This window comes from Moschus berezovskii, chromosome 13, assembly GCF_049115385.1.
Source record: "Moschus berezovskii isolate FMDL1 chromosome 13, NW_MosBer_1.0, whole genome shotgun sequence".
Lineage (NCBI taxonomy): Eukaryota > Metazoa > Chordata > Mammalia > Artiodactyla > Moschidae > Moschus > Moschus berezovskii.
In genome coordinates, this window is record NC_142472.1 from 65663300 (window position 1) to 65689274 (window position 25975).

At 42.7% G+C, this 25975-nt stretch overlaps 1 protein-coding gene across 1 annotated transcript; it reads right to left on the minus strand.

Annotated features, from left to right (window-relative positions):
- Positions 1-1732: 1732 nt before the first annotated feature.
- CCDC70 (coiled-coil domain containing 70) lies at positions 1733-2402 on the minus strand. The gene has a single exon (XM_055426000.2). It carries the CDS (start codon positions 2400-2402, stop codon positions 1734-1736), a length of 669 nt encoding a protein of 222 aa, XP_055281975.2. The 3' UTR covers position 1733.
- Between the last annotated feature and the right edge of the window lie 23573 nt (positions 2403-25975).

Here is a 25975-nt window from a genome sequence, read left to right on the forward strand (position 1 = left end):
GAGAGTGAAAAAGTTGGCTTGAAGCTCAGCATTCAGAAAACTAAGATCATGGCATCTGGTCCCATCACTTCATGGGAAATAGGTGGAGAAACAGTGGAAACAGTGTCAGACTTTATTTTTTGGGCTCCAAAATCACTGCGGATGCTGATTGCAGCCATGAAATTAAAAGATGCTTACTCCTTGGAAGGAAAGTTATGACCAACCTAGAAAGCATATTAAAAAGCAGAGACATTACTTTGCCAACAAAGGTCCGTCTAGTCAAGGCTGTGGTTTTTCCAGTGGTCATGTATGGATGTGAGAGTTGGATTGTGAAGAAAGCTGATCGCCAAAGAATTGATGCTTTTGAATTGTGGTGTTGGAGAAGACTCTTGAGAGTCCCTTGGACTGCAAGGAGTTCCAACCAGTCCATTCTAAAGGAGATCAGTCCTGGGTGTTCATTGGAAGGACTGATGCGAAAGCTGAAATACTCCAATACTTTGACCACCTCATGCGAAGAGTTGACTCACTGGAAGACTCTGATGCTGGGAGGGATTGGGGGCGGGAGGAGAAGGGGACGACAGAGAATGACATGGCTGGATGGCATCACCGACTCGATGGACATAAGTTTGAGTGAACTCCGGGAGTTTGTGATGGACAGGGAGGCCTAGCGTGCTGTGATTCATGGGGTCACAAAGAGTTGGTCATGACTGAGCGACTGAACTGAACTGAACTGATGGGGCAGGAGGTCTCCCTTACATCTTATGGCCTCACCTGGTCCAACGATTCAGCATCAGAAAAGGGGAGTGGGCAGAGCTCTAGAGCCTCAGCCTAATGCCACGCCACTTTCTCACGCTACAGAGAATGGGAAGTGAAGTTTGGTGGAAACCTGGAACAATGAGCAAGTGAGTCATTAAGGGAGGCTGTCTGTGTCTAAACAGCCTGCCAGGTGAGGAAAACGCATGAATGAATGTTAACACCACTACAGCCTTTTCTGGAAAGTTGTCCACCCGCCCCAGGCCTCCAAGACTGCCCAGCTGCTGCTGCTGCTAAGTCGCTTCAGTCCTGTTCCACTCTGTGCGACTCCATAGACGGCAGCCCACCAGGCTCCCCCGTCCCTGGGATTCTCCAGGCAAGAACACTGGAGTGGTTTGCCATTTCTTTCTTCAATGCATGAAACTGAAAAGTGAAAGTGAAGTCTCTCAATCGTGTAGGACTCTTCACGACCCCGTGGACTGTAGCCTACCAGGCTCCTCCATCTATGGGATTTTCCAGGCAAGAGTACTGGAGTAGGTTGCCATTTCCTTCGCCAGGTAAGACTGCCCAGAGTGGAGGAGAAATTACTACCTCAGAACTGGGCATAGGCAGAGATGTCTCTGCCCTTCTCTGGCCCTCCCGCTCTCTCACTTTCATTGTCTGAGCACCTCCCCCCACCTCATTTCTGACTCTTTTAAGGCGAGCCCAGGGCCTCCACTCACAGCCGCCCGCTCCTGCTGGGTTCACCGGAGCTGCCGGGGACCCAGCCCTAGTGACAGCAGTTATAGCCCGTGGACGATGTGACGGTGACCTCGGAGAATCACAAGACCTAGGAAAATGCAGCTGGCCCTCCCTACAAAAGTTGGTTTTCCAGACCTCTCCTCAGGACTTTATTAGATCTTTTGAAGCCAGGAGACAATTAAGAGCATATTTTTTTTTAGGCACGTGGGGGTCACCCTGAGTGTGACTCCACTCAAGTCCCAATCCAGTGCCTCTTGCGCTCACGCCCTGCGCCGGGAGGAAGCTGGCGACTGGGGCCTGCCGCTGACATGGCGGTGCCCGCCTTCCAGCACCTGCTGCTCCACAACCGGAACAACCCCTTCCACCCAGGCGGCCTTCTCCTCCTCCCAGAGGGCATTCTCCTCCTCCCAGAGGGACTTCTTATCCTCCCAGAGGACCTTCTCCTCCTCCAGAAGGGCTCTCTCCTCCGCCCACAGGGCTTTTTCTTCTTCCCACAGGGCCTTGTCCTCCTGAAGGAGGTTCCGGTCTCTTTCCCACAAGGCATTGTCCTCCTTCCAGAAGTCCCTGTCTTCCTTCCAGAAGATTCGGTACTTTTTCCAAAAGGCTTTCTCTTTTTCCCGGAAAGATTTTTCCATTTCCCAGAAGGCTTTTTCATCTTTCCAGAAGGTTTTCTCCTCTTCCCAGAAAGGCTTCTCCTCTTCCCGAAAGCCCAAGATCTCACCGCGGAAGACACGCATCTTGCTCCGGAAAGTCCACATCTCTTCCCGGAAGTCTTCAATCTTCTCCCGGAAGTGTCTCATCTCCTCCCGGAAGGCCTTTTCTTCCTGGAGTTTGTGGATTAGTTTCTTTTGGCGAATGCTGGAGGAGGAGACCACCAGCGAGCGGAAGCAGGCAAGCCCCATCCATTTTCTCACCTTGAAGGGAAACATAGTCCCGGTTGGCCAGGATGGCGGGGTGGCTGTGATGGAGGACGGGGCCACTGGCCAGGATCAGGTCAGCTGGTCCAACCCTGTGGGGGCACGGGAAAGAATACACCCTTGAATATAGTATCCCAGAGGGCAAGTCTTGGCGTATGTGTGGCACTATTGAGATTTTTTTAAAAAAATCTTACATCTTTTTTAGATTTACATGTATCTATTCTTTTGCACATTCTTTTCTCATTTAGGTTATTACAGAAGATTGAGCAGAGTTCCCCATTCTATGCAGTAGGTCCTTATTGGTTATCTATTTTATATACAGCATGTGTACATGTCAATCCATCCCTCCCCCAACCCTTTACCCCATGGTAATCATAAGTTGGTTCTCTAAGTCTGTGAGTCTGTTTCTGTTTTGTAAATAAGTTCGTTTTATCTTTTTTTTAAGGTTCCACATATAAATGATATCATATAATATGTCTTTCTCTGAGTTATTTCAATTGGTATGATAATCTCTGGGGGCATCTATGTTGCTGCAAATAGCATTATTTCACCCTTTTTATGACTGAGTAATATTCCATTGTATATATCTGCCACTTCCGCTTTATCCATTTTTCTGTTAATGGATATTTAGGTTGCTTCCATATCCTTCTGTTATAAGCAGTACTGTAGCGATACTGCAAGGTTACAATGGGGTGCTTGTATCCTTTCGAACTATGTTTTCCTCTGGATATATGCCTAGGAATGGGATTGCTGGATCCTATGCTAGCTCTATTTTTAGTTTCGTAAGGAACCTTCATGTTGTTCTTCATAGTGGCTGTACCAGTTTGCATTTCTACCAACAGGGTCGCATCCATTATTGGGAAATTTTAACCATTGTTCTCTTTGTCCTCCTGGTTGTATTTCTGAGGGACAAGCTTTGGTAGAGAAAGATGCTGGATGATCATGGCTTTAGGCTGAAGAGGTGGTCAGTACATTCAAAGCTCAAGGCCACTGAAATAACAGGCCAACAAGGTCAGTCATTCTTAACTAGGATGTCAGGGCACACAAGTGTGATATGATCAATTAAGACATACGATAGTTGTGTTTTGCTTTTAAATAAGCAAGTGCCATAGCCACATAGTGATTTATTTGTGTTATATCAACCAGAATATATCTGAGGTTTTGGCTGTCTCGTTGGGGAGTTGCTCATAACCTTCTGATGGATGTGCTCAAAGCAGGGGGCCACACATGTGCATGTCTTCTATTACAAGCCATGTGGGAAACAGAAGATGAAACCCTTGGACTTACAGGAGTCAGTTTAATAGGAGGGTCTATTTTGGGAACATAAGTCTGAAAGAGGACACAATGTTTTCTAAGATGTGGGAAAGAGGAACTGTTAACTGGTAGCCAGTAATAGTGAACAATAATGACACATCATGACCCAGCAGGTCAGCTCCCAGATATGTGCCCTGAGGAAACTTATGAACTATGTCCAGGTTATGTGCACAGGAGTGTTCAAGCAGTTCTGTTCACAGGGCTTGACAATGTAAGCAATCCAATGACCATAGCAATAACATGGAGTTCAAATGTAGTGGTCTTTTCGTGCAATGGAGGGCATAGCTACATGCAACCATGTAAACAGAATGCTGAAAGAAAGAAGCTGGTTCAAAGACTTTGAAGGAAAAATTTTCAAACAGGCAAAATTCTGTTGTTTAGGGCAATATACTTAGGGGATAACACAAAAGAGACAAACAAGGGAGTAAATCCCATTAAATAAAGAAAATAATTATATAGGAGGTTGGGATTAACATATACACACCATTATGTGTAAAATGGGAGAAGGGAAGGGAAATCCACTCCAGTATTCTTGCCTGGAGAATCCCATGGACAGAGGAGCCTGGCGGGCTACAGTCCATAGTGTTGCAAAGAGTCAGGCATGACTGAATAAGTAACACACACATTCATAAAATAGATAACCAACAGGGACTGACTGTATAGCACAAGGAACCCTACTCAATATTCTATAATAATCTATATGGGACAAGAATATGAAAAAGAATAGAGATGTGTGTGTTTATGACTGAATCACTTTGCTGTACACCTGAACCTGCTGCTGCTGCTACTAAGTCACTTCAGTCGTGTCCGACTCTGTGTGACCCCATAGACGGAAGCCCACCAGGCTCCCCCGTCCCTGGGATTCTCCAGGCAAGAACACTGGAGTGGGTTGCCATTTCCTTCTCCAATGTGTGAAAGTGAAAAGTGAAAGTGAAGTCGCTCAGTCGTGTCCGACCTTTAGTGACCCCACGGACTGCAGCCTACCAGGCTCCTCCATCCATGGGATTTTCTAGGCAAGAGTACTGGAGTGGCTTGCCATTGCCTTCTCCGGGACACCTGAACCTACCACATCACAAATCAACTCCAGTATAAAATAAAAATTTAAAAAGATAGTAATTACTTGTGTGTGAGGAAGGGGTTGGGGAGGTTGGATACTAGGGGTCGTGATTGGGTGGGTATATGAGCGGGCTTCTGAGGGGTTAGTAGTCATATTCCATTTCTTTATTTGGTGGCACTGGCGTGTGTATTCATTATTTTTTAAAAGTGCTAAGTTGTCTATGCAGAAGGCAATGGCAACCCACTCCAGTACTCTTGCCTGGAAAATCCCATGGATGGAGGAGCCTGGTGGGCTACAGACCATGGGGTCACTAAGAGTCGGACACGACTGAGCGACTTCACTTTCACTTTTCACTTTCTTGCATTGGAGAAGGAAATGGCAACCCACTCCAGTGTTCTTGCCTGGAGAATCCCAGGGACGGTGGAGACTGGTGGGCTGCTGTCTATGGGGTTGCACAGAGTTGGACACGACTGAAGTGACTTAGCAGCAGCAGCAAGTTGTCTATGGATATTTTATGTACTCCAGTAAATGCACTGTATTTCACAGTGAAATAAAAGCTTGGGAGGGAGGAAGAAATAAAAATAGCGGGGAGGAAAGAAGGAAGGAAGGAGGGAGGAGGGGAGGAGACTTCCACACACTGCCATTATCTGATGTACCAGGTCTCAGAACCATCCACAAAAATTCTGGTAACAAAGGTGGGCTGAGAAAGGAGGAAAGGTCTGAATGTGGGACAGCAGTTAGAGTGCAGGGAAGACAAGGGCTTGGATTTTGACGTCAAGCTTTCTGGAAACATCCTCCAGGGTCTGGCCTAACACAGTGGGCCTTGCCAAGCACCACAACACCATGGAGCATCATGAGGCCTTTCAGGAGATTTGCAGACTTTCTCCCTCTTTTTCTACTTTCTGACTCAGGAGCAGGGAGTGAGGGAGAAGGAAAGAACACATAGGCAGCGTGCGCGCGCGTGCGTGCGTGTGTGTGTGAGAAAGGGAGAGATGACATTTGTATCCAGCACTGGACTGACAGCAAAAATATTTAGCAACTTGGTCACCAATTTCAAATGAAGTCTTCCCTCCTCATGCAACCCTACAGCTAAAGGAAAATATAGACACCCACATGAAGGAGCAAATGTAGAAACGTTGGACATTGTCACTGAAGACAATAATCTATTTTTCAAAAGACAACAAAACAAAGTTAAAAAAGTCTTCTTTTCTGTATGGGACCTGTCTGTCCCCAGTGAGTCCCCTGCACAATAAACATTTGTGCAGGCTTCTCTGTCTTTCTTCTACGGCATTTCCTGTACATCTCCCAATGCAGAAAGTGACCACCTTCCAAATGACACTAGAGTTTTATTTCTTATTCCGTAAGCAATGTTTGCACAAGCTGGAGAATTCGCTTGAAACAGTTTAATAAAGTCCTCTCTCCTTTATGCCATAGATACCAATAATCACCCAGTTCTACATTTCACCCCATCTCTGTGATCCCCAGCTGTTATTCTGTGGCTCTTTCTGGCCTCACACTTTCTGCAGGTCTAATATCAGTCATTGCTTTTAGTGGGCTCTACTTTTAGGGCTGGTCTCCTCAAAGAAACCGAGCATGTCTGCCTTAATGAAGAGAGAGTGCAAAGCTGAGTGGAGAAGTCAACTCAGGGGAGCTGGCCCAGTCCACGGAGTCCCTTGAGAATAAAGCAAACTGCATACTGAAGTTCAGAGAGCACGGAGGGCCCACTGAATACAGTTTTCCCCTGGAATCTAACTCTCCACATGGGGGGCAGCAGGGGAAATCTGCTTATGACATTCACTGGACAAGTGTTTTGTTGAAATACACATATCATAAGAAAAGTATTCAGGGGCACCTCTTGTTCTCGGAAGCATTGTGGAGAAAACAGAGGTCCGTGAGCTAGAACTCCCCTCCAGCGCACTCTCTAGGCGTCCACCTCCATCTTGAATGCCCTCTGGGCTCCCAGGCAAGGCTGGGCTTTCCCCCATCTCCTCCCAGCTGCATGGTGACCGTAGTTTCATCAGCGATCCCTCAACTCATGAGCCATCCGCATCTTGCCCTCTGCTCAATGTGACCTCTCAGCACACAAACACGTGCCAAGTCTGCCTCATCTTAAAACCAACCAACACACCAACCCCTCAAAAACAAAGTCCTCTGACTCCCTATTGCTAGTTCTTTCTACGTAATCTTATTGAAAGAGCTGTTGACAACCGCCATCCCCATTCCTGTATTGCATCTGCACCACCATCCTTCAGCAATCTTGTGCCCCCTAAGTTCACCAAAACATTGTCTCTTCAGATCATCAGTGACCCACTAGTTGTTCAGTCCTTACCTTACTGACCTCTTGGCAGCACTGGACACGAATCCTTTTTGAAACTCCTTCCCTCTTGACGTCTATAACGCCAGGCCATTATGTTCTCCTCCCGCTTCCCTGATGGTTCTAGTCTCTTTGTGGACTCCTTCTTCCCAACGGAATATATTTTATCTGTTTCAAGCAGAACCTGCCTCATGGGGCTCTTGTGGGGAATAAATTGGTATGTGGAGTGCCAAGTACAGTGCCTGACACAGGCAAGTCCTCAATAAATAGGAATAAGGACGACTCCAGTTACTATCTTGTATCATTTTCAGTCTTCTCACGGTGCGTGCCAGGACACTCATGATCCACCCCTACAGACACTTCAGCCTCACCTCCCAGCCGTCTCCCCTGACACGGCTGGTCACCTGGAATTCCTCAAGCGTTGAGTTCCCCCCACTTCTATGCCATGCCATTCTCTCTCCCTGGATAGTCTTGCCCAAACCCACTTCCCTTTATTCAGGTGACACTTCAAGACTCAGATAAGGAGGCCCCTCTCTGAGGCAGCTTCTCATGAAACCTGAAACTCCTCCACTAAGTTCAGACTGAGCAAACGTCCTCCCTACCCACCCCACCCCACCCCCGCCTCACCTGCCACCTTCCTGCTAGGAACACTTCACCTCCTATCTGTCTGTGCTGCGTTTAGCACAACGTCTGGTACGTAATAGATGTTCACTAAACATCAGCTGACTGAATGGCAGTCTTTGTGGGTTAGAATGTTGGAAAAAATTTATCTCCAAAGTTTTCCTTATTACTTCAATTATCTTTGAGAAAGAGATAAAATAAGTACCATGTCAAATACACAGATGCCCGTTTAGATATAAAGTACAATATAAAACTGTAAATATGTGTCTATATGGGTATAAAAACATGAGTCAAAGACACAGGCCTAATCTTCAATCTTATAAGTCAAGGCTAGGAACTTATTTTTAAAGGAAATGTTACATATCGCTCTATGTTTATAACTAACCCTACCCAGTCTAAAGCCAACAGTTACTTACTGCTTAGCTGCTTCCCAACTGCGCAAGGTCTGCAGCCCTCAGAGGGCAGGCAATCATTGTCACATCAGATCTCTAGTGATGTCACTCTGACAGGCTCCCCTAACACTGTTTGCAAAGACCCCTCTGTTCCCTCTCAGCCCTGACTCACAGGTGGAGAGGGCCCAGATGGGACCCCAAATGAGAGACTCCGAAGAGTGGATGAAGAACCTGGAAAGACCTCATCCTCCATCTTTGACTTCATCAGTAGGCTGGCATTGTTGATGACTTGCAAATGATTGTTACCTCACATTCTGCCTGGATCGTGTCCAGGAGCAGTCTTCCAGGGAATAACGTTCAGTGGAGTGGGGAGGATGTAATGAATCATTTCTTTTGCTGCTTTCAGGATTACCTCTTTTTCTCTCTCTCTTGACAGTTTGGCTGCGATGTGTCTAAATGTGGGCCTCTCTGGGTTTGCACTGCTTCAAGTTTGTGGAGCTTCTTAGATGTAGAGATTTGATGCAGGTTTTCCTCACATTTGAGAAGTTTATGGCTATTTCTTCAAATATCCTTTCTTCCTCTTTCTTCCTCTCCCCTCCTCCTGAGATTCCTATCATACATATGTGTCCCTATCACATGTAGCTTGATGGTGTCCCACCAGTCTCTGAGGCTCTGTTCATTTCTCTTCACTCTTTTGTCTTTCTGTTGCTTAGACTGGATCATCTTAATTGACCCATCTTCAAGTTCACTGATTCGTCCTTCTGCCCGTTCAAATCTGCTGGTAGCCCCTCTATTTTTCATTTTTAAGACCAGAATTTCTATTTGCTTCTTTTGTAAAAAATAAATGTCCTTTATTGATACATCATTCTCATGCTTCGCTTTAATACTCTAGGCATGGTCTCTTTTAGTCCTTTGATCACATTTATAACAGCTGTTTCATGTCTTGGTCTAGTAAGTTAACATTTGCACTTCCTCAGAGACAGTTTTTAACCAAAAAGAAAATAACTCAGAATCATAGTTTCTGTTGACTTCCTTTCCCCCCTGAGTATGAGCCATTCTTTCTTGTTTCTTTGCATGTCATCAAAGTTTTTGTTAAAAAGTGAACATTTAAAATAATATAATCTTAAATGTTATAATGTGATAATTCTGGAAATGAGATTTCCCCCTCATCAAGTTTGTTGTGTTTTTGTTATTATTACTATTTGTTTGTTTAGTGACTTTTCCTGGACTAATGCTATAAAGTCTGTATTTTTTGTTGCCCGTAGCCACTGAAGTCTGCTTGATGCTTAGTGGTGAGCTAATGATTGAACTAAGAACTCTTCTTGAACTGATTAGTCTCCTTTCCTTTGTGTGTGTGTGTGTGTGTGTTTGCACGTGCATGCATGTGTTGGGACATGCCTTCAATGCTCACGCAGGCTGTTTACAATCCTTGCCTTAGCCTTACTTCTTGCTTATACAGGACCTCAAGGTCAATCTGAGGTATGGAATTACAGCCTCCTCAGGTCTTTTTTGGGAATGTGCACACTCACATGCCTGTGACCGTCCAGATTCCCAGGAATATCTCAGAGTTCTTTATAAGCTTCTATGTTATTCTCCAGTTATTCTTAAATTATTGGTCAGCCTCTTGCTAGCCCAAGCTAGTAACACTGCCTCAGGCAGCTGTGATATTAAACAATGACACTCTTTTTTTTTTTTTTTTGGATAAATGCCTCAAGACTAGGGTTGTTTGCATAAAGTAAGCATTGCATTAGGTCAAAAAAGGCAAATCCTGTGGATAGAGCTTTTCAGTAAACTGCTTTTCAGTGACTTGTTTACACGTCAGCTGTTATACTTTGGCCACCTGATTTGAAAAGCCAACTCATTGGAAGAGACCCTGATGCTGGGAAAGATTGAAGGCAAAAGAAAAAGGGGGCAGCAGAGGATGAGATGGTTAGATAGCATACCCGACTCAATGGACATGAATTTGGGCGAACTCCAGGAGATACTAAAGGACAGAGGAGCCTGGCGTGCTGCAGTTCATTGGGTCACAAAGTGTCTGACACAACCTAAAGACCAAAAAGCAACAACAAAACCCATCCTGTCCCCTTATTTAGTCATTCTAAGATTCCTAATTCATTGCTTTAAAACTTTTTTTTTTAATTGAAGGATAATTGCTTTACAGAATTTTGTTGTTTTCTGTCAAACCTCAACCTGAATCAGCCATAGGTACACATATATACCCTCCCTGTTGAACCTTCCTCCCTTCTCCCTCCGCACCCCACCCCTCTAGGTTGATACAGAGCCTCTCTTTGAGTTTCTTAGCCATACAGCAAATTCCCATTGGCTATCTATTTTACATACGGTAATGTAAGTTTCCATGTTACTCTCTCCACACATCTCACCCTCTCCTCCCCTCTCCCCGGGTCCACAAGTCTGTTCTCTATGTCTGTTTCTCCATTGCTGCCCTGTAAGTAAATTCTTCAGTACCATTTTTCTAGATTTTGTATATATATATGCATTAGAATATGATATTTATCTTTCTCTTTCTGACTGACTTCACTCTGTATAATAGGTTCTAGGCTCATCCACCTCATTGGAATTTGACTCAAATGTGTTCCTTTTTATGGCTGTGTAATATTTCATTGTGTATATGAACCACAACTTTTTATCCATTCATCTGTTGATGGACATCTAGGTTGCTCCCATGTTCTAGCTATTGTAAATAGTGCTGCAGTGAACAACGGGATACATGTGTCTTTTTCAATTTTGGTCTCCTCAGAGTATATGCCAGGAGTGGAATTGCTGGGTCATGTAGTGGTTTTATTCCTAGCTTTTTAAGGATTCTCCATACCATCTTCCATAGTGGCTGTATCAATTTACATTCCCACCAACAGTGCAAGAGCGTTCCCTTTTCTCCACACCCTCTCCAGCATTTATTGTTTGTAGACTTTTTGATGATGGCCATTCTGATTGGTCTGAGGTGATATCTCATTGTAGTTTTGATTTGCTTTTCTCTAATAATGAGCGATGTTGAGCATTTTTTCATGTGTTTGTTACCGTCTGTATGTCTTCTTTGGAGAAATGTCTGTTTAGGTCTTTTTCCCACTTTTTGATTGGGTTGTTTGTTTTTCTGGTATTGAGTTGTATGAGTTGCTTGTGTATTTTGGAAATTAATCCTTTGTCAGTTGTTTCATTTACTATTATTTTCTCCCATTCTAAGGGTTGTCTTTTCACCTTGCCTGTAGATTCCTTTGCTGTGCAGAAGCTTTTAAGTTTAATCAGGTCCCACTTTTTTTCTTTTGTTTTTATTTCCATTACTCTATGAGGTGGGTCATAGAGCACCTTGCTTGGATTTATGTCATCGAGCATTCTGCCTTTGTTTTCCTCTAAGAGTTTTATAGTTTCTGGTCTTACATTTCAGTCCTTAATCCACTTTGAGTTTATCTTTATGTATGGTGTTAGGAAGTGTTCTAATTTCATTCTTTTACATGTAGCTGTCCAATTTTCCCAGCACCATTTATTGAAGAGGTTTTCTTTGCCCCATTGTGTATTCTTGCCTCCTTTGTCAAATAGAAGGTATCCATAGGTGCACGGGTTTATTTCTGGGCTTTCTATCTTGTTCCATTGGTCTATGTTTCTGTTTTCCTGCCAGTACCATACTGTCTTGATGACTGTAGCTTTGTTGTGTAATCTGAAATCAGGAAGGTTGTTGATTCTTCCAGCTCCATTCTTCTTTCTCAAGACTGCTTTGGCTATTTGGGGTCTTATGTGTTTCCATATGAATTGTGAAATTTTTTGTTCTAGTTCTGTGAAAAATGTCACTGGTAAATTGATGGGGATTGCATTGAATCTGAAGATTGTGTTTGGTATTCCTTAATTTCTCTTTCTTATTTTTCATTGTTAGTATATAGAAATGCAAGTGATTTCTCTGTATTGATTTTTGTATCCTGAAACTTTGTTAAATTCACTGATTCAGTTCCGTTCGTTCCGTTCAGTCGCTCAGTCGTGTCCGACTCTTTGCGACCCCGTGGACTGTAGCCAACCAGGCTTCTCCGTCCATGGGATTCTCCAGGCAAGAATACTGGAGTGGGTTACCATCTCCTTCTCCAGGGGATCTTCCCGACCCAGGCATCGAACCCGGATTAGCTCTAGTAATTTTCTGATACTATCTTTAGGGTTTTCTATGTACCGTATCATGTCATCTGTGAACAGTGAGAGCTTTACTTCTTCTGATCTGGATTCCTTTATTTCTTTTTCTTCTCTGAGTGCTATAGCTAGGACTTCCAGAACTATGTTGAATAATAGTGGTAAAAGTGGACACCCTTGTTTTGTTTCTGATCTTAGGGGGGTTGCTTTCAGTTTTTCATCATTAAGAATAATGCTTGCTGTAGGCTTATCATATAGGCCCTTACTGTGTTGAGGTATGTTCCTTCTATGCTCATTTTTTGAAGAGTTTTAATCATAAATGGGTGCTGAATTTTTTCAAAGGCTTTTTCTGCATCTATTGAGGTTATCATATGGTTTTTATCTTTCAATTTTTTAATATGGTGTATCACATTGATTGATTTGCATATATTGAAGAATCCTTGCATCACTGGAATAAACCCAACTTGATCATGGTGTATGAGCTTTTTGATATGTTGCTGAATTCTGTTTGCTAAAATTTTGTTGAGGATTTCTGCATCTCTGTTCATCAGTGATACTGGCCTGTAGTTTTCTTTTATGTGTTGTCGTTGGTTTTGGTTTTCAGGGTGATGGTGGCCTCGAGGAATGAGTTTGGAAGTGTTTCTTCCTCTGCAATTTTTTGAAAGAATTTTAGAAGGATAAGCATTAGCTCTTCTCAAAATGTTTGATAGAATTCTCCTGTGAAGCTGTCTGGTCCTGGGCTTTTGTTTTCTGGAAGGTTTTTGATCACAGCTTCAATTTCAGTGCTTGTAATTGGGTTGTTCATCATTTCTATTTCTTCCTGGTTCCCTCTTGGAAGATTGAACTTTTCTAAGAATCTGTCCATTTCTCCCAGGTTATCCTTTTTATTGCCATATGGTTGTTCATAACAGTCTCTTATAATCCTTTGTGTTTATACATTGTTGTTCCGTTCCGTTCCGTTCCGTCGCTCAGTCGTGTCCGACTCTTTGCGACCCCGTGGACTGTAGCCTACCAGACTTCTCTGTCCATGGGATTCTCCAGGCAAGAATACTGGAGTGGGTTACCGTTTCCTTCTCCAGGGGATCTTCCCAACCCAGGGATCGAACCCAGGTCTCCCACATTGGATTTCTAATTGTGTTGATTTGATTCTTCTCTTTTTTTCTTGATGAGTCTGGCTAAAGGTTTGTCAATTTTGTTTATCTTTTCAGAGAACCAGCTTTTAGTTTTATTAATCTTTACTATTGTTTCTTTCATTTCTTTTTCATTTATTTCTGCTCAGATCTTTATGATTTCTTTCCTTCTACTAATTTTGGGTTTTTTTGTTGTTTTTCTTCTTCTTTTTCCAGTTGTTTTAGCTGTAAAGTTAAGTTGTCTTTTGATGTTTTACTCGTTTCTTGAGGTAGGATTGTATTGCTATAAACTTTCTTCTGAGAACTGCTTTTGCTACATCCCATAGGTTTTGAGTTGTCAGGTTTTATTGTCATTTGTTTCTAGAAATTTTTTTATTTCCCTTTTGATTTCTTCAGTAACCTATTGGTTATTTAGAAATGTGCTGTTTAATCTCCATGTGTTTGTGTTCCTTCCAGTTTTTATCCAGTCTCATAGCATTGTGGTCAGAGAAGATGCTTGATACAAATTCAATTTTCTTAAATTTACTGAAGTTTGATTTGTGACCCAAGATGTGGTCTATCCTGAAGAATATTCCATGTGCACTTGAGAAGAAGGTGTATTCTTCTGCATTTGGATGGAGTGTCCTGAAGGTATCAATGAGATCCATCTCATCTAAAGTATCATTTGACTTGGGTTTCCTTATTAATTTTCTGTTTTGATGACCTGTCCATTGGTGTGAGTGGAGTGTTAAAGTCTCCTACTATTATTGTGTTGCTGTCAATTTCTCCTTTTATGTCTGTTAGTGTTTTTCTTATGTATTGAGGTGCTCTTATGTTGGGTGCGTAGATATTTACAATTGTTATGTCTTCCTCTTGTATTGATCCCTTGATGATTATGTAGTGTCCTTCTTTATCTCTTGTAATCTTTATTTTAAGTCTATTTTGTCTGATATGAGGACTGCTACTCCAGCTTTCTTTTGCTTCCCATTTGCATGGAATATATTTTTCCATCTTTTCACTTTCAGTCTATATGTGTCTTTAGGTCTGAAGTAGATTTCTTGTAGACAGCATATATATGGGTCTTGTTTTTGTATCCATCCAGCCAGTCTGTGTCTTTTGGTTGGAGCATTTAATCCATTTACATTTAAAGTAATTATTGATATATATGTTCCTATTGCCATCTTGTTAATTGTTTCAGGTTGATTTTGTAGATCTTTTTCCTTCTCTTGTATTTCTTAACTATATAAGTCCCTTTAACATTTGTTGTAAAGCTGGTTTGGTGGTACTGAATTCTCCTAACTTTTCTTGTCTGTAAAGATTTTTATTTCTCCATCAATTTTGAATGAGATCCTTGCCAGGTACAGAAATCTTGGTTGTAGATTTTTCCCTTTAAGTACTGTAAATATATCCTGCCATTCCCTTCTGGCCTGCAGAGTTTCTGCTGAAAGATCAGCTGTTAAACATATGGGGTTTCCCTTGTATTTTGCTTGTTGCTTTTCCCTTGCTGCTTTTAATATCCTTTCTTTGTGTTTAGACTTTGTTAGTTTGGTTAGTATGTGTCTTGGCATGTTTCTCCTTGGGTTTATCCTGTATGGGACTCTTTGTGCCTCTTGGATTTGATGGACTATTTCCTTTTCCATGTCGAGGAAATTTTCAACTATAATCTCTTCAAAAATTTTCTCATACCCTTTCTTTTTCTCTTCTTCTTCTGGGACCCCTATAATTTGAATGTTGGTGCATTTGATATTGTCCCAGAGGTCTCTGAAACTATCCTCAGTTCTTTTCATTCTTTTTACTTAATTCTGTTCTTCAGAAGTTATTTCCACCATTTTATCTTCCAGCTCACTGATTCATTCTTCTGCTTCAGATATTCTGTTATTTATTCTTTCTAGAGTATTTTTAATTTCAGTAATTGTGTTGTTTGTCTCTGTATGTTTATTCTTTAATTCTTCTAGGTCTTTGTTAATTGATTCTTGCATTTTCTCCATTTTGTTTTCAAGGTTTTTGATCATCTTTACTGTCATTATTCTGAATTCTTTTTCAGGTAGTTTGCCTATTTCCTCTTAATTTTTTGGACTTCTGTGTTTCTAATTTGTTCCTTCATTTGTGTAGTATTTCTCTGCCTTTTCATTAATATATATATTTTAACTTATTGCATTTGAGGTCTCCTTTTCCCAGGCTTCAAGGTTGAATTTTTTCTTAATTCATTGCTTTTTAATCATTCTTTTCTAATGCAGAAAGTTACTGTAATAATGGAGGTAGTCTGAACCATGAGTAGTATTTTAGGTGGGGAGTCAGACAGAAATAGATATAGATGCTACAAGGAATATTTCGAAGAGAGACTCAACAGGTTATCAGATGGTTGCATGGGATGAAGATGGAGAAAGTAAGGACAGGGCTAAGGTACCGGGTCTCAGTGCCCAAAAAGTGACCAGGCACAGATTAGAAATTTGAAGTTGAAATAGAGTTGATTTAGATGAGCTGGTGGTATCCTTGCATAAAATGTTGGGATCCTCAGTGATTCACAATTCATAAAATCTTTATTACTCTAAGTAAATCTTAAAGTCTCTGGAGCAAATAGTAAATGAGATTACTATTGTTAAATGTGAATGGGCACTAAAAAATAAATTGATCCTCAGCATCAGTGAGCTCACATTATTGAAAAAGATAAGCTTCCCTCTCTTATATTTTGCTCCAAATCAACTGCTCCTTTTCACTCAAGACAAAGTTTAACTTAAATTTTTTTTCAATACTCTTATTTATTTAAAAAACAGTGTTGTCAATCTTGTTAGTCTTCAAAGCAATATAGGTTCATGGTAAAAAGAAAATATTAGAAAATAGAACAAAGATGAAGAAGAAAATTGAAAATCATCCATAATCCCAATACTCAGAGGTAACCACTGCAAACACTTTGGGGTAGTGTCTTCCAAAGTGTTTCCTGCACTTACAACTAGATTGAGTCTAAACAATTGGTTTTATGCTGTGCCTAGTGTTCTATGGCTTGCCCTTTCATGTTATAATATATCATAAAAATCTCCCCATTTCTATAAATATTTCTGAGAACATGATTTTCTATAGTTGCAAGAATGCACATTCCTATACTTTTGGAAATTTATTTATTCCTTTAGGAACATAGATTATTTTCCTGGAAGATTAGGTCAAATTGGAAAATTGCTCACAAATGACGGCAATGGCAACTTCATTAATCATCATTGCCTATGGTCTCAGTCTCTGGGTTGAAAGAAGAGAATTCTTCCTGGCAGCACAGTCATGGAAAGGAATCATTCTTGGGAAGTTGGCCTTGTGAAGGCAGACTTTGTTTTGTTCCTGCTTTATCCGCAGTGCTCATTTTATGAAGAGCTTTCTGAAATCGAGCAGAAAATGACTAATAACCCAATATATAAATGACCAAAGGATGTGAATAAAGTGATTGCAGACAAGTGCAAATAGCTCTTTAACATACGAAAAAATTTCCAACCTCAGTTATAGGGAAGTGAAATTGAAAATAAACATTGCATTTCCCTCCTATCAGATTGGCAAAAATCCCAAAATTTGACAGTATATTGTTAGTGAAACTGTAAGAAAATGGCTCTCCCTTTACAGTGCTGGTAGGAATCCAGCACCTCCAATCCCTATAGAGGTACATTTGTCAGTGTCTAACAAAATTATCGATACATTTATCTATTGACTCAGCAATTCCATGTCTAGAAGTCTGTCTCCCAGGTACACGTGTGTGCATGTGCGCGTGCATGCTGTCGCTTCAGCCATGTCCGACTCTTTGTGACCCTATGGACTGTAGTGTCCTGCCAGGCTCCTCCGCCCATGGGATTCTCCAGGCCAGAATACTGGAGTGGGTTGCCATGTCCTCCTCCAGGGGATCTTCCCAACCCAGGGACTGAACCCATGGCTCCTGTGTCTTCTGCATCACAGGTGGATTCTTTACCTCTGAGCCACGGGGGAAGCCCTAGGTACACTTGTACAAGTACAAAATGATACTTGTAAAAACTAATTCCTTGTGGGTATTGTTTGTGACTGCAAAAAGATTGTACAGAGTCCAATTTTCCAGCTGTCAGGAACAACTTGATTAAACTATGGCATGGCCACACAGAGTACTATGCAGCTATAAAAAATTGGGCAAAGGCTTCAATGTGTTGATATGAAGAGATCACCAAGATATATAAAGTGAGAGAAACAACATGGTACGGAATCCTGCTACATATTGTATAAGAAAGAAAATAAGAATGCATACCTATGAGTTTCTTTACATTTGCACAAAGAAATATCAAAGAAAAACACCAAATTAATCCAAATGGTTATTTTTGAGGGAAACAATGGAGGAGGCAGGGGTAGAAGCAAGACTTCTTTCTGAATATCCTTCTAGAAGGTTTTGGTCTTTAAATAATTCTGAAAAAAATTATTAATATTGGAAACAAACACATGAGCATAACTGTATATCTAATAGTATCATAAACACACAGAGGAGGGAGGATTTATTTCAACTGACTTTAGGGCCCAATATTTTGACTCTAACTCCTTAGTGAGATATATTGAAGGATAAAAAGAGCTGCAAAGAGGGACTTCCCCAGCGATCCAGTGGTGAAAGACTTTGCCTTCCAATACAGGGGGTGTGGGTTCAATTTCTGATCAGGGAACTAAGATCCCACATGCCTCCTAGCCAGAATGCCAAAACATAAAACACAGACAATATTTGTAACAAATTCAATAAAGCCTTTAAAAATGGTCCACATCAAAAAATATCTTGGAAAGAGCTACAAAGAAATTTCAAATCTTGCCTTGGTCGTTTTACTTCTTTAGCAATGTTGGTATTGTTATTTTTGAAACTATTATATGACACAGCATCTAAGTAATTGTGTTAATAACATTAGGAATCAAGTTTTCAATGTAAGAGAAAAGGTTCATGATTATAATTTCAAGTAAGTAAAACAAAATGCTATGTACTGTTAAATTTAAAATTTTTAATGAACTCACGATTTTAAACATATGCATGTGTACCTCTGCTTATTGTAATGGACTAATAGCAACAATATTCCAGAAACCATGAATATTTCCCTTAGCCTCCAATGCCATCCCCCTACCTAGAGGAACCAGGGCACCAGTGTTAAATGACTGTTTCTAGTATAGGAAAAGGAAGGTACAAAGAGAACCTGAGACAAGTTTTCCTAGAAATCAGGGTAGTTTTCTTGTCATGTCTAAAGGAGCCAACTTGAGTAGGTTCCCACTGACCAAAATTGTGAGAATTTGACTCTTCAAAAGAATGTTTGTGGTTAATTGAAATCTATTCAGTCTCTAAAATCTATGAATCTGCAATGATACTAATGATTTAAACAGACAGAAAAATTCATTTGTCACCACTGAAAGTACAATTAAGGCTATTAACTACTCTGAAAACTAGAAAATTAAAGGAATATTTGAAAATTAAAGGGCAGTTTAAAGAATGAACAATGTATGCTGCCTTTCATTTAGAAACTGTAGACCATGCTCGGAGAAGGCAATGGCAAGCCACTCCAGTACTATTGCCTAGAAAATCCCATGGATGGAGGAGTCTGGTTGGCTGTAGTCCATGGGGTCGCTAAGGGTCGGACACGACTGAGCGACTTCACTTTCACTTTTTACTTTCACACATTGGAGAAGGAAATGGCAACCCATTCCAGTGTTCTTGCCTGGAGAATCCCAGGGACGGGGGAGCCTGGTGGGCTTCCGTCTATGGGGTCACACAGAGTCGGACACGACTGAAGTGACTTAGCAGCAGCAGCAGCAGCAGACCATGCTGCCAAAAACAGTCCCAGTTGATATGGGAAAAATTTGCAGAAGAACTTTGGCTGATATATATAGAAGGAGTAATAGAATCATAAAGAAACTACTATCTCACATACATAATGATATTGTGGACATTTTCGTACAAAGTTTTTAAAACCTCTAGATAAATGATTGATGGGGAAACTAGACATTTGTACTGTCCCAGATAATGAAACAGGTTCTATGTCTAAGTGGAACATAGAAATATACCATTGTATGATGGATGGATCAGGCTATCATTCTTATCCAGAGGTTAATTTAATACCCTAAAGTGTGGGTCAACCATTTATCATGGGCCTTTTGATGTAATGCAGTATGACTATCTTATATACGTAAGATTGTCTAAAAGCAGAGCCTGAGGTCTCCTGGGGAAGGGTTCTTGCGAGGAGGATGAGGGAAACAGGAAAGGGAAGTAAAAAACTATGTCGGAATATGTCTAACTTGGAGAATAGCAACAGTCCGATCTACAGGGTAGCTAGGGAGCTTGAACTGTTCCACAGAGTTGATCCCACCTTGAAGTCCATGTCAATGCCCGCAGGCTTCCCTCTGGGCATCCCTTGCCACCATTTCTATGGCCTCAGCCACATGATGTCGCTAAAAGGACGTGATGTGGAGTCCTAGAGTATAACCTTCATGAGGATGTTACAGGATGAGTTGTGTGCCCCTGAATTTCATATACTGAAGTCCTGATCCCCCAGAATGTGACTGTATTTGGAGATCATTCTTTGTAAAGAGGTAGATCGCAAGCGTGCATGAGTGCTGCTGCTGCTAACTCGCATCAGTCGTGTCCGACTCTGTGTGACCCCATAGATGGCAGCCCACCAGGCTCCGCCGTCCCTGGGATTCTCCAGGCAAGAACACTGGAGTCGGTTGCCACTTCCTTCTCCAATGCAGGAAAGTAAAAAGTGAAAGTGAAGTCGCTCAGTCTTGTCCAACTCTTTGCGACCCCATGGACTGCAGCCCACCAGGCTCCTCCATCCATGGGATTTTCCAGGCAAGAGTACTGGAGTGGGTTGCCATTGCCTTCTCTGGCATGCATGCTAAGTCACTTCAAATTTGTCCATGGACTGTAGCCTGCCAGGCTTCTCTGTCCATGGGATTCTTCAGTCAAGAATACTGAAGTGGGTTGGTCAATGAAGTGAAAAGGAGGTCATTAGAGTGGTCCCTAATCCAATGGGTGTCCTTATAAGAAGAGAAAATTAGGACACAAATACACACAGAGGAAAGACTGTGTGAAGACTCTCTGAAGACCCAGGGAGGGGCCTTCCCTAATCCACCTGTAATGCTGAAGACATGGGTTTGATCCCTAGTCTGGAAAGATACCACTTGCTGCAGAGCATCAGAGCCCCTGTGCCTGAGTTCTAGAGCTCGAGAGCTGCAACAAGAGATGCCACCACAGTAAGAAGCCTGTGCACCACAATGAAGAGTAGCCCCCACTCACCACAAGAGAAAGCCCACATGCAGCAACAAAGACCCAGTGCAGCCAAAAAAGAAAAAAGCACACGGAGTAAAAGAGGAGCGTCTAGGAGCCAAGGAGAGAGACCTCAGAAGAAAGGAAACCTGACAACACCTGGGTCCTGGACTCCAAGCCTCCAGACCTGTGAGAAAAATTAATCTCTGTTGTTTAAATGACCCATATGGTACTTGTGATGGCAACTCCAGAAAACTAATATAGCAGGGATTTCTGTTTTGTTTACTACTTCACTCCAACACTTAGAGCAGTGTCTGGCATGGAATAAACAGTTATTGAATGAACGAAGTTCTAGAGTTTCAAGTCAAAGCAGGAGAAAGGATCTCCCCTTGCAGATTTTCTGTCTGTATATCTTTGCTTTTGCTTCTGTGCTTTTGCTCCTCACCATCATATGTTTTACCCCAGGAGAGGTTTTGCTCTTACCTCCCTGTCCCATCCTCTTCCAGCAGAAGACGGACTTTTACTCACCAGCCTATCCTCTGGAGGTTGTGTGCACATCACATTTTCTTCTGTGTATTCCTCGGGAGTTTTTGGTTTTGGTGGTTGCAGTAGATTGGATTTTCCAAAGATGGCCTTGCCAGGATCCCTCATGCCATCCTCTCTTCTTATACTGTAACTTCGCCGGTGCTCCATCAAAAGGCAGAGTCTGTCTCCTCCCCCTTGAACCTGGGTGGGTCTTTGGATCAATCAACAGCACAGAGAAGGTGGTGCCATGTCACTGCTGGGCTGTCGTGTGCTGGAGCCCTTGTGCCTGAGAGCCAGCGATCATGCACATCTTTCCCCAGCTCCATGCCCAGTGGAGTCATGTCAGTAGCCTGAAAATAGCCAGGGTGGGATTATTTATGTCATGTGCTGCATGCTAAGTCACTTCAGTCATGTCTGACTCTCTGTGACCCCATGGACTGTAGCCCGCCAGGCTTCTCTCTCTGTCCATGGGGTTCTCCAGGCAAGAATACTGGAGTGGGTTGCCATGCCCTCCTTCAGGGGATCTTCCTGACCCAGGGATTGAACCTGTGTCTCTTCCTTGGCAGGTGGGTGTTCTTTAGCCCCACCCACAGAAGCCAGCAAACGCTAGTCATAATTACACACAAACACACAGAGCTGGTTGTCAAACAGTTTACCAGCGAACCACCATTTCCGAGGCTAAATCATAACAAGTGCACAGATTCCTGGGGTTCTCCCTCTCTTAGTACACGTGCTCTTAAATCCTTGCCTCCATGCTGGGAAAAAGCCCAGGGCCCTTGCAGAGGCCATATGTGGTGTTCTGACTGACATCCCCAGCTGAGTCCCAGCCCCAGCGAGCATCAGTCACCATGATCCATGTGAATGAGGAAGCTTATTGATGACCGCATTGCCAGCCACCATCTGTCTACCGAGCCCAGGCAACCCCCAGGACTGAGAGATATAATAATAATAAATGATCGTTGCTGTTTTTTTCTGCCACTTGGAGCAGTCCTGCAATCATAGATAATCTGAACACTGATAACTTGCTCTGTTCTTCACTAAGGCATTATAAGTTAAGAGGAATGAAAATGCATCAGTTTCACACTGAAAAAAAATCTGTTATACATGATAAATCTTCATGTATAAGATTCATAAGTAAGAATTCACATATAAGAATCAGAGTAAGATTCAATCATTCACTCATTTATTCAACAAATATTTATTGAGGGCTAGCTAATTAAGCATCAAACCCTGCGCTCACTCAGTGTTAAGGCCAGAGGGGTCCCCAGTATGCAAATGGAGACAAGATGGAAACAACCCAATACAAGTGCGAAGGGCACCAGAAGTGTGTTCAGCGTCCACCGGGGCTGGCGGGGTTGGTGGGGGGGTGGGTGAGGGCACAAAGGAAAAGGGGCCAACTCTTTTTTAAAAAATTGTATTGAAGTATAGTTGATTTACAATGCTGTGTTAATTTCTGCTGTACAGCAAAGTGACTCAGTTATACATACGTATATATATATATTTTATATTCTTTTCTGTTATGGTTTATCACAGGATATTATATATAGTTCCATGTTCTATACAGTAGGACGTTGTTGTTTAATCCATTTTGTATACAGCTTGCATCTGCTAATCCCAAGATGCCAATCCTTCCCTCTCCAGTCTCCCTCCCCTTTGGCAATCACAAGTCTGTTCTCTGTGTGAATCTGTTTCTGTTTCATAGATGGGTTCCTTTGTGTCATATATTTTACAGTGTAGTTTTACTTATTTGACTGCCCCAGGTCTTAGCTGTGGCATGCAAACTCTTCAGTTGCGGCATGTGGGATCTAGTTCCATGACCAGGGATCAAACCCAGGCCCCCTGCACTGGGAGAATGGAGTTGTAGCCACTGGATCACCAGGGAAGTCCCTGTGTCATATTTTAGGTTCCATATGTAAGTGATACCATATGATGTGTGCCTTCCCTAACCCTGATCCAGGCCCTGGGGATGTTGATATGCTCCTGGACTCGGCAGCCTGAACAGTGACCTGAGGACCGGTGCTATTCCTTTTCCCCAACCTGCTCTAGGGCACCAGCTAGAACTGAGTAGAAGCGTTGAAGCTGGAGACCTTTCAGGAAGCAGGCACCCATCTCTCAGGGGTGGGTCTTCACATCGTCCCCACAGGCCCCTAGGACCACTGAAACAGGGGCTCAAGGTCACCCCAGTGTTTCTGTGGGGCACCGTAGGCAGATGCCCAGTTCTACGGGGCCCTTAGAATCTGAAGGTTTGGCTGTTTTAATTTTTTCTCCTCGACCCAGGATTTTTAATAAGAAATGCAGTAAAATATATGTAACATAAACCATCTTTTAAGTGCACAGTTTAATAATGTTAAGTACATTTGTATTGTTGTCCAACCATCCCCACCATCCATCTCCACAACTCTTTTCTATTTTGAAAAACTGAAATTATACCCATTAAACACCCCCCACTCCAGCCCATTCTCCCCTCAGCTCCTGGCAACCACCATTTTGCTTTCTGTCTTTGTGAATTAGACTACTCTAAATACCTCAAAAGATGGAATCATACAGAATTTGTACTGTTGTGACTGGTTTATTTCACTTAGTATAATATGCTCAAGGTTCATCCAGACTATGGCTTGAGTTGACTGTCTTTCCATCCTTCTTCGTCTATAAATTCATTCAGGACATAGGTTCTGCTTCTCTTTTTTTCCTTAAATTGTCTTCAGGAAAATTGTGCTGAGAAAACTCAAAAAGAAAATGAGAATATCTATTGAAGATGCTTTCTGATTCAGGTGGACGTTGAACGGAGGGACCCTGATGGTTTCTCTCAAATTAGGAAGCCATCAGGATTAGTAAATGGTGAATATAGGAAAAAAAAAAAAAAACTCAAATAGAAGAGTGACATCAGAATGGACAGTTCACCAAGGAAAGCCTGAAAGGAATGTGAATGATACTAACTTGTTTGAGAATAATACACTATAAAAGACAGCCTTCTGAGACTCCCCTGGTGGTCCAGTGGTTAAGAATCTTCCTACCAATGCAGGGGTCACGGGTTCAATCCCTGGTCCAGAAAGAGCCCACATGCCTCAGAGCAGCTAAGCCTGTGAGCCACAATTACGGAACCTGGGCTCTAGAGCCTGTCCTCTGCGACAAGAGAAGGCACCACAGTGAGAAGCCTGAGCACTGCAACTAGAGAGTAGCCCCTGCTCACCGCAAGCGGAGAAAGTCCACGTGTAGCAATGAAGACGCAGTGCAGCAAAAAGGAAAAAAAAAGCCTTCTGCAGGATCTGGGGGAAGCCAGTGGGAATTAACACTTGGGAACAGGGGGGTTGGTGTCGACTGGTTCCCCGATCGCTCGTTATGTGCTGCACAAATTGGTCTTTGGCCAACTTTAATACCTCCCTTCATTTCCATGGCTTCTATCAGGAAGTCAGGCATACCCTCATTAACTCACAGACTCCTTTGTAATTAAACTCAGGCATATACTCATTAGCTTATTACACTTTTGAATTAAAATTCCTTATGGGATACAGTGGATTTTATGAAATAAGCCTTTTACTCATGGTGTCTAGCATTGAGTGAGCACTGCTTATGCAATAAGTGATTGAACTCACTTTCACCAGCTGCTGCTGCTGCTGCTAAGTCGCTTCAGTCGTGTCCGACTCTGTGCCAGCCCATAGACAGCAGCCCACTAGGCTCCCCCGTCCCTGGGATTCTCACAGGGCCCCGTTAAGTAGGCCACCTCCAGGATTCCACAGAACAACATGCATAATAAAATTTGTACTCAATTCAATTTGTAACTCAGTTCTGCTAACAGATGGCCTTTATTCACATGATAATGCCTGTAGTCATTTAGGCCTTTGGTCTCCTAGAATTCCCCTGCTTCTCCATATAGAGTCCATGGAAACATAACAGGGTCTAAAATGCAGATTCCTGGGCCCAAGCCCGGACTGACAGATTCAGAATCTTAGGGAACTGGGGCAGGAATCTGCTTTTTAATAAAGAGCCTCACACACTTGTGATAAACTTAAAAGAAGTTGAGTTCATCAAAATGAAATTTTAGTTAAGTTCAGTGGAAAACTTCTACTTGATGCTTACCTGTCACAGGTAACACAAAATAGCCTTCTTCAAATCCAAGACAAGGAGGGTTAGAAAGTTTACACAGTTCCACCTCCCTGTAACGCAACTGACTCAGATCCATAGTCTGGACTGACCCGACATGGAATAGGTTTCGTCTCTTTTCCATATAACAATCGTCCTGGATCACTTAAGGTGTTCTCTCTGGTCCCCAACCCACTTGGAGGACCTTGCTGCTGCTGCTGCTAAGTTGCTTCAGTCGTGTCCGACTCTGTGTGACCCCATAGACGGCAGCCCATCAGGCTCCCCCATCCCTGGGATTCTCCAGGCAAGAACACTGGAGTGGGTTGCCATTTCCTTCTCCAATGCATGAAAGTGAAAAGGGAAAGTGAAGTCTCTCAGTCGTGTCCGACTCTTCGCGACCCCATGGACTGCAGCCCACCAGGCCCCTCCGCCCATGGGATTTTAAACTTCTTTAAATAGTCCGTGTTCAGTCTATTCTTCCTCATAAGCTACCAGCATGCAGAGAGCAAGATGAGAGACGAGGCTGCCAGACATGCCTGCACTACCCACTAACGTTAAGGCCCTGAAATGGAATTTTCCAGGACTAATTTATAACCAGTGAATTATAACTTCGGCACTGAAGTGGCACTGCCCATCTTTAAAAGGCTTCCCGGGGTTGCGCTGCTGCCCCCTTCCGGCCCTGGGAAGTACTGCAGGATGTTGAAGCCGGTGGTGGGGTTGCGCTTTCCGCACGTGGAGGGTGGGAACAGAGATAAACCCGCCTCTCCTAGGGAAAAGCCAGGAGCTGCTGTCCTGCTGCGGGAGAGAAATCCGAGATGAG

What these genes read in the sequence shown, in the direction of transcription:
- CCDC70 (XM_055426000.2), bottom strand. Translation starts at nt 2,402, where the DNA reads ATGTTTCCCTTCAAGGTGAGAAAATGGATGGGGCTTGCCTGCTTCCGC.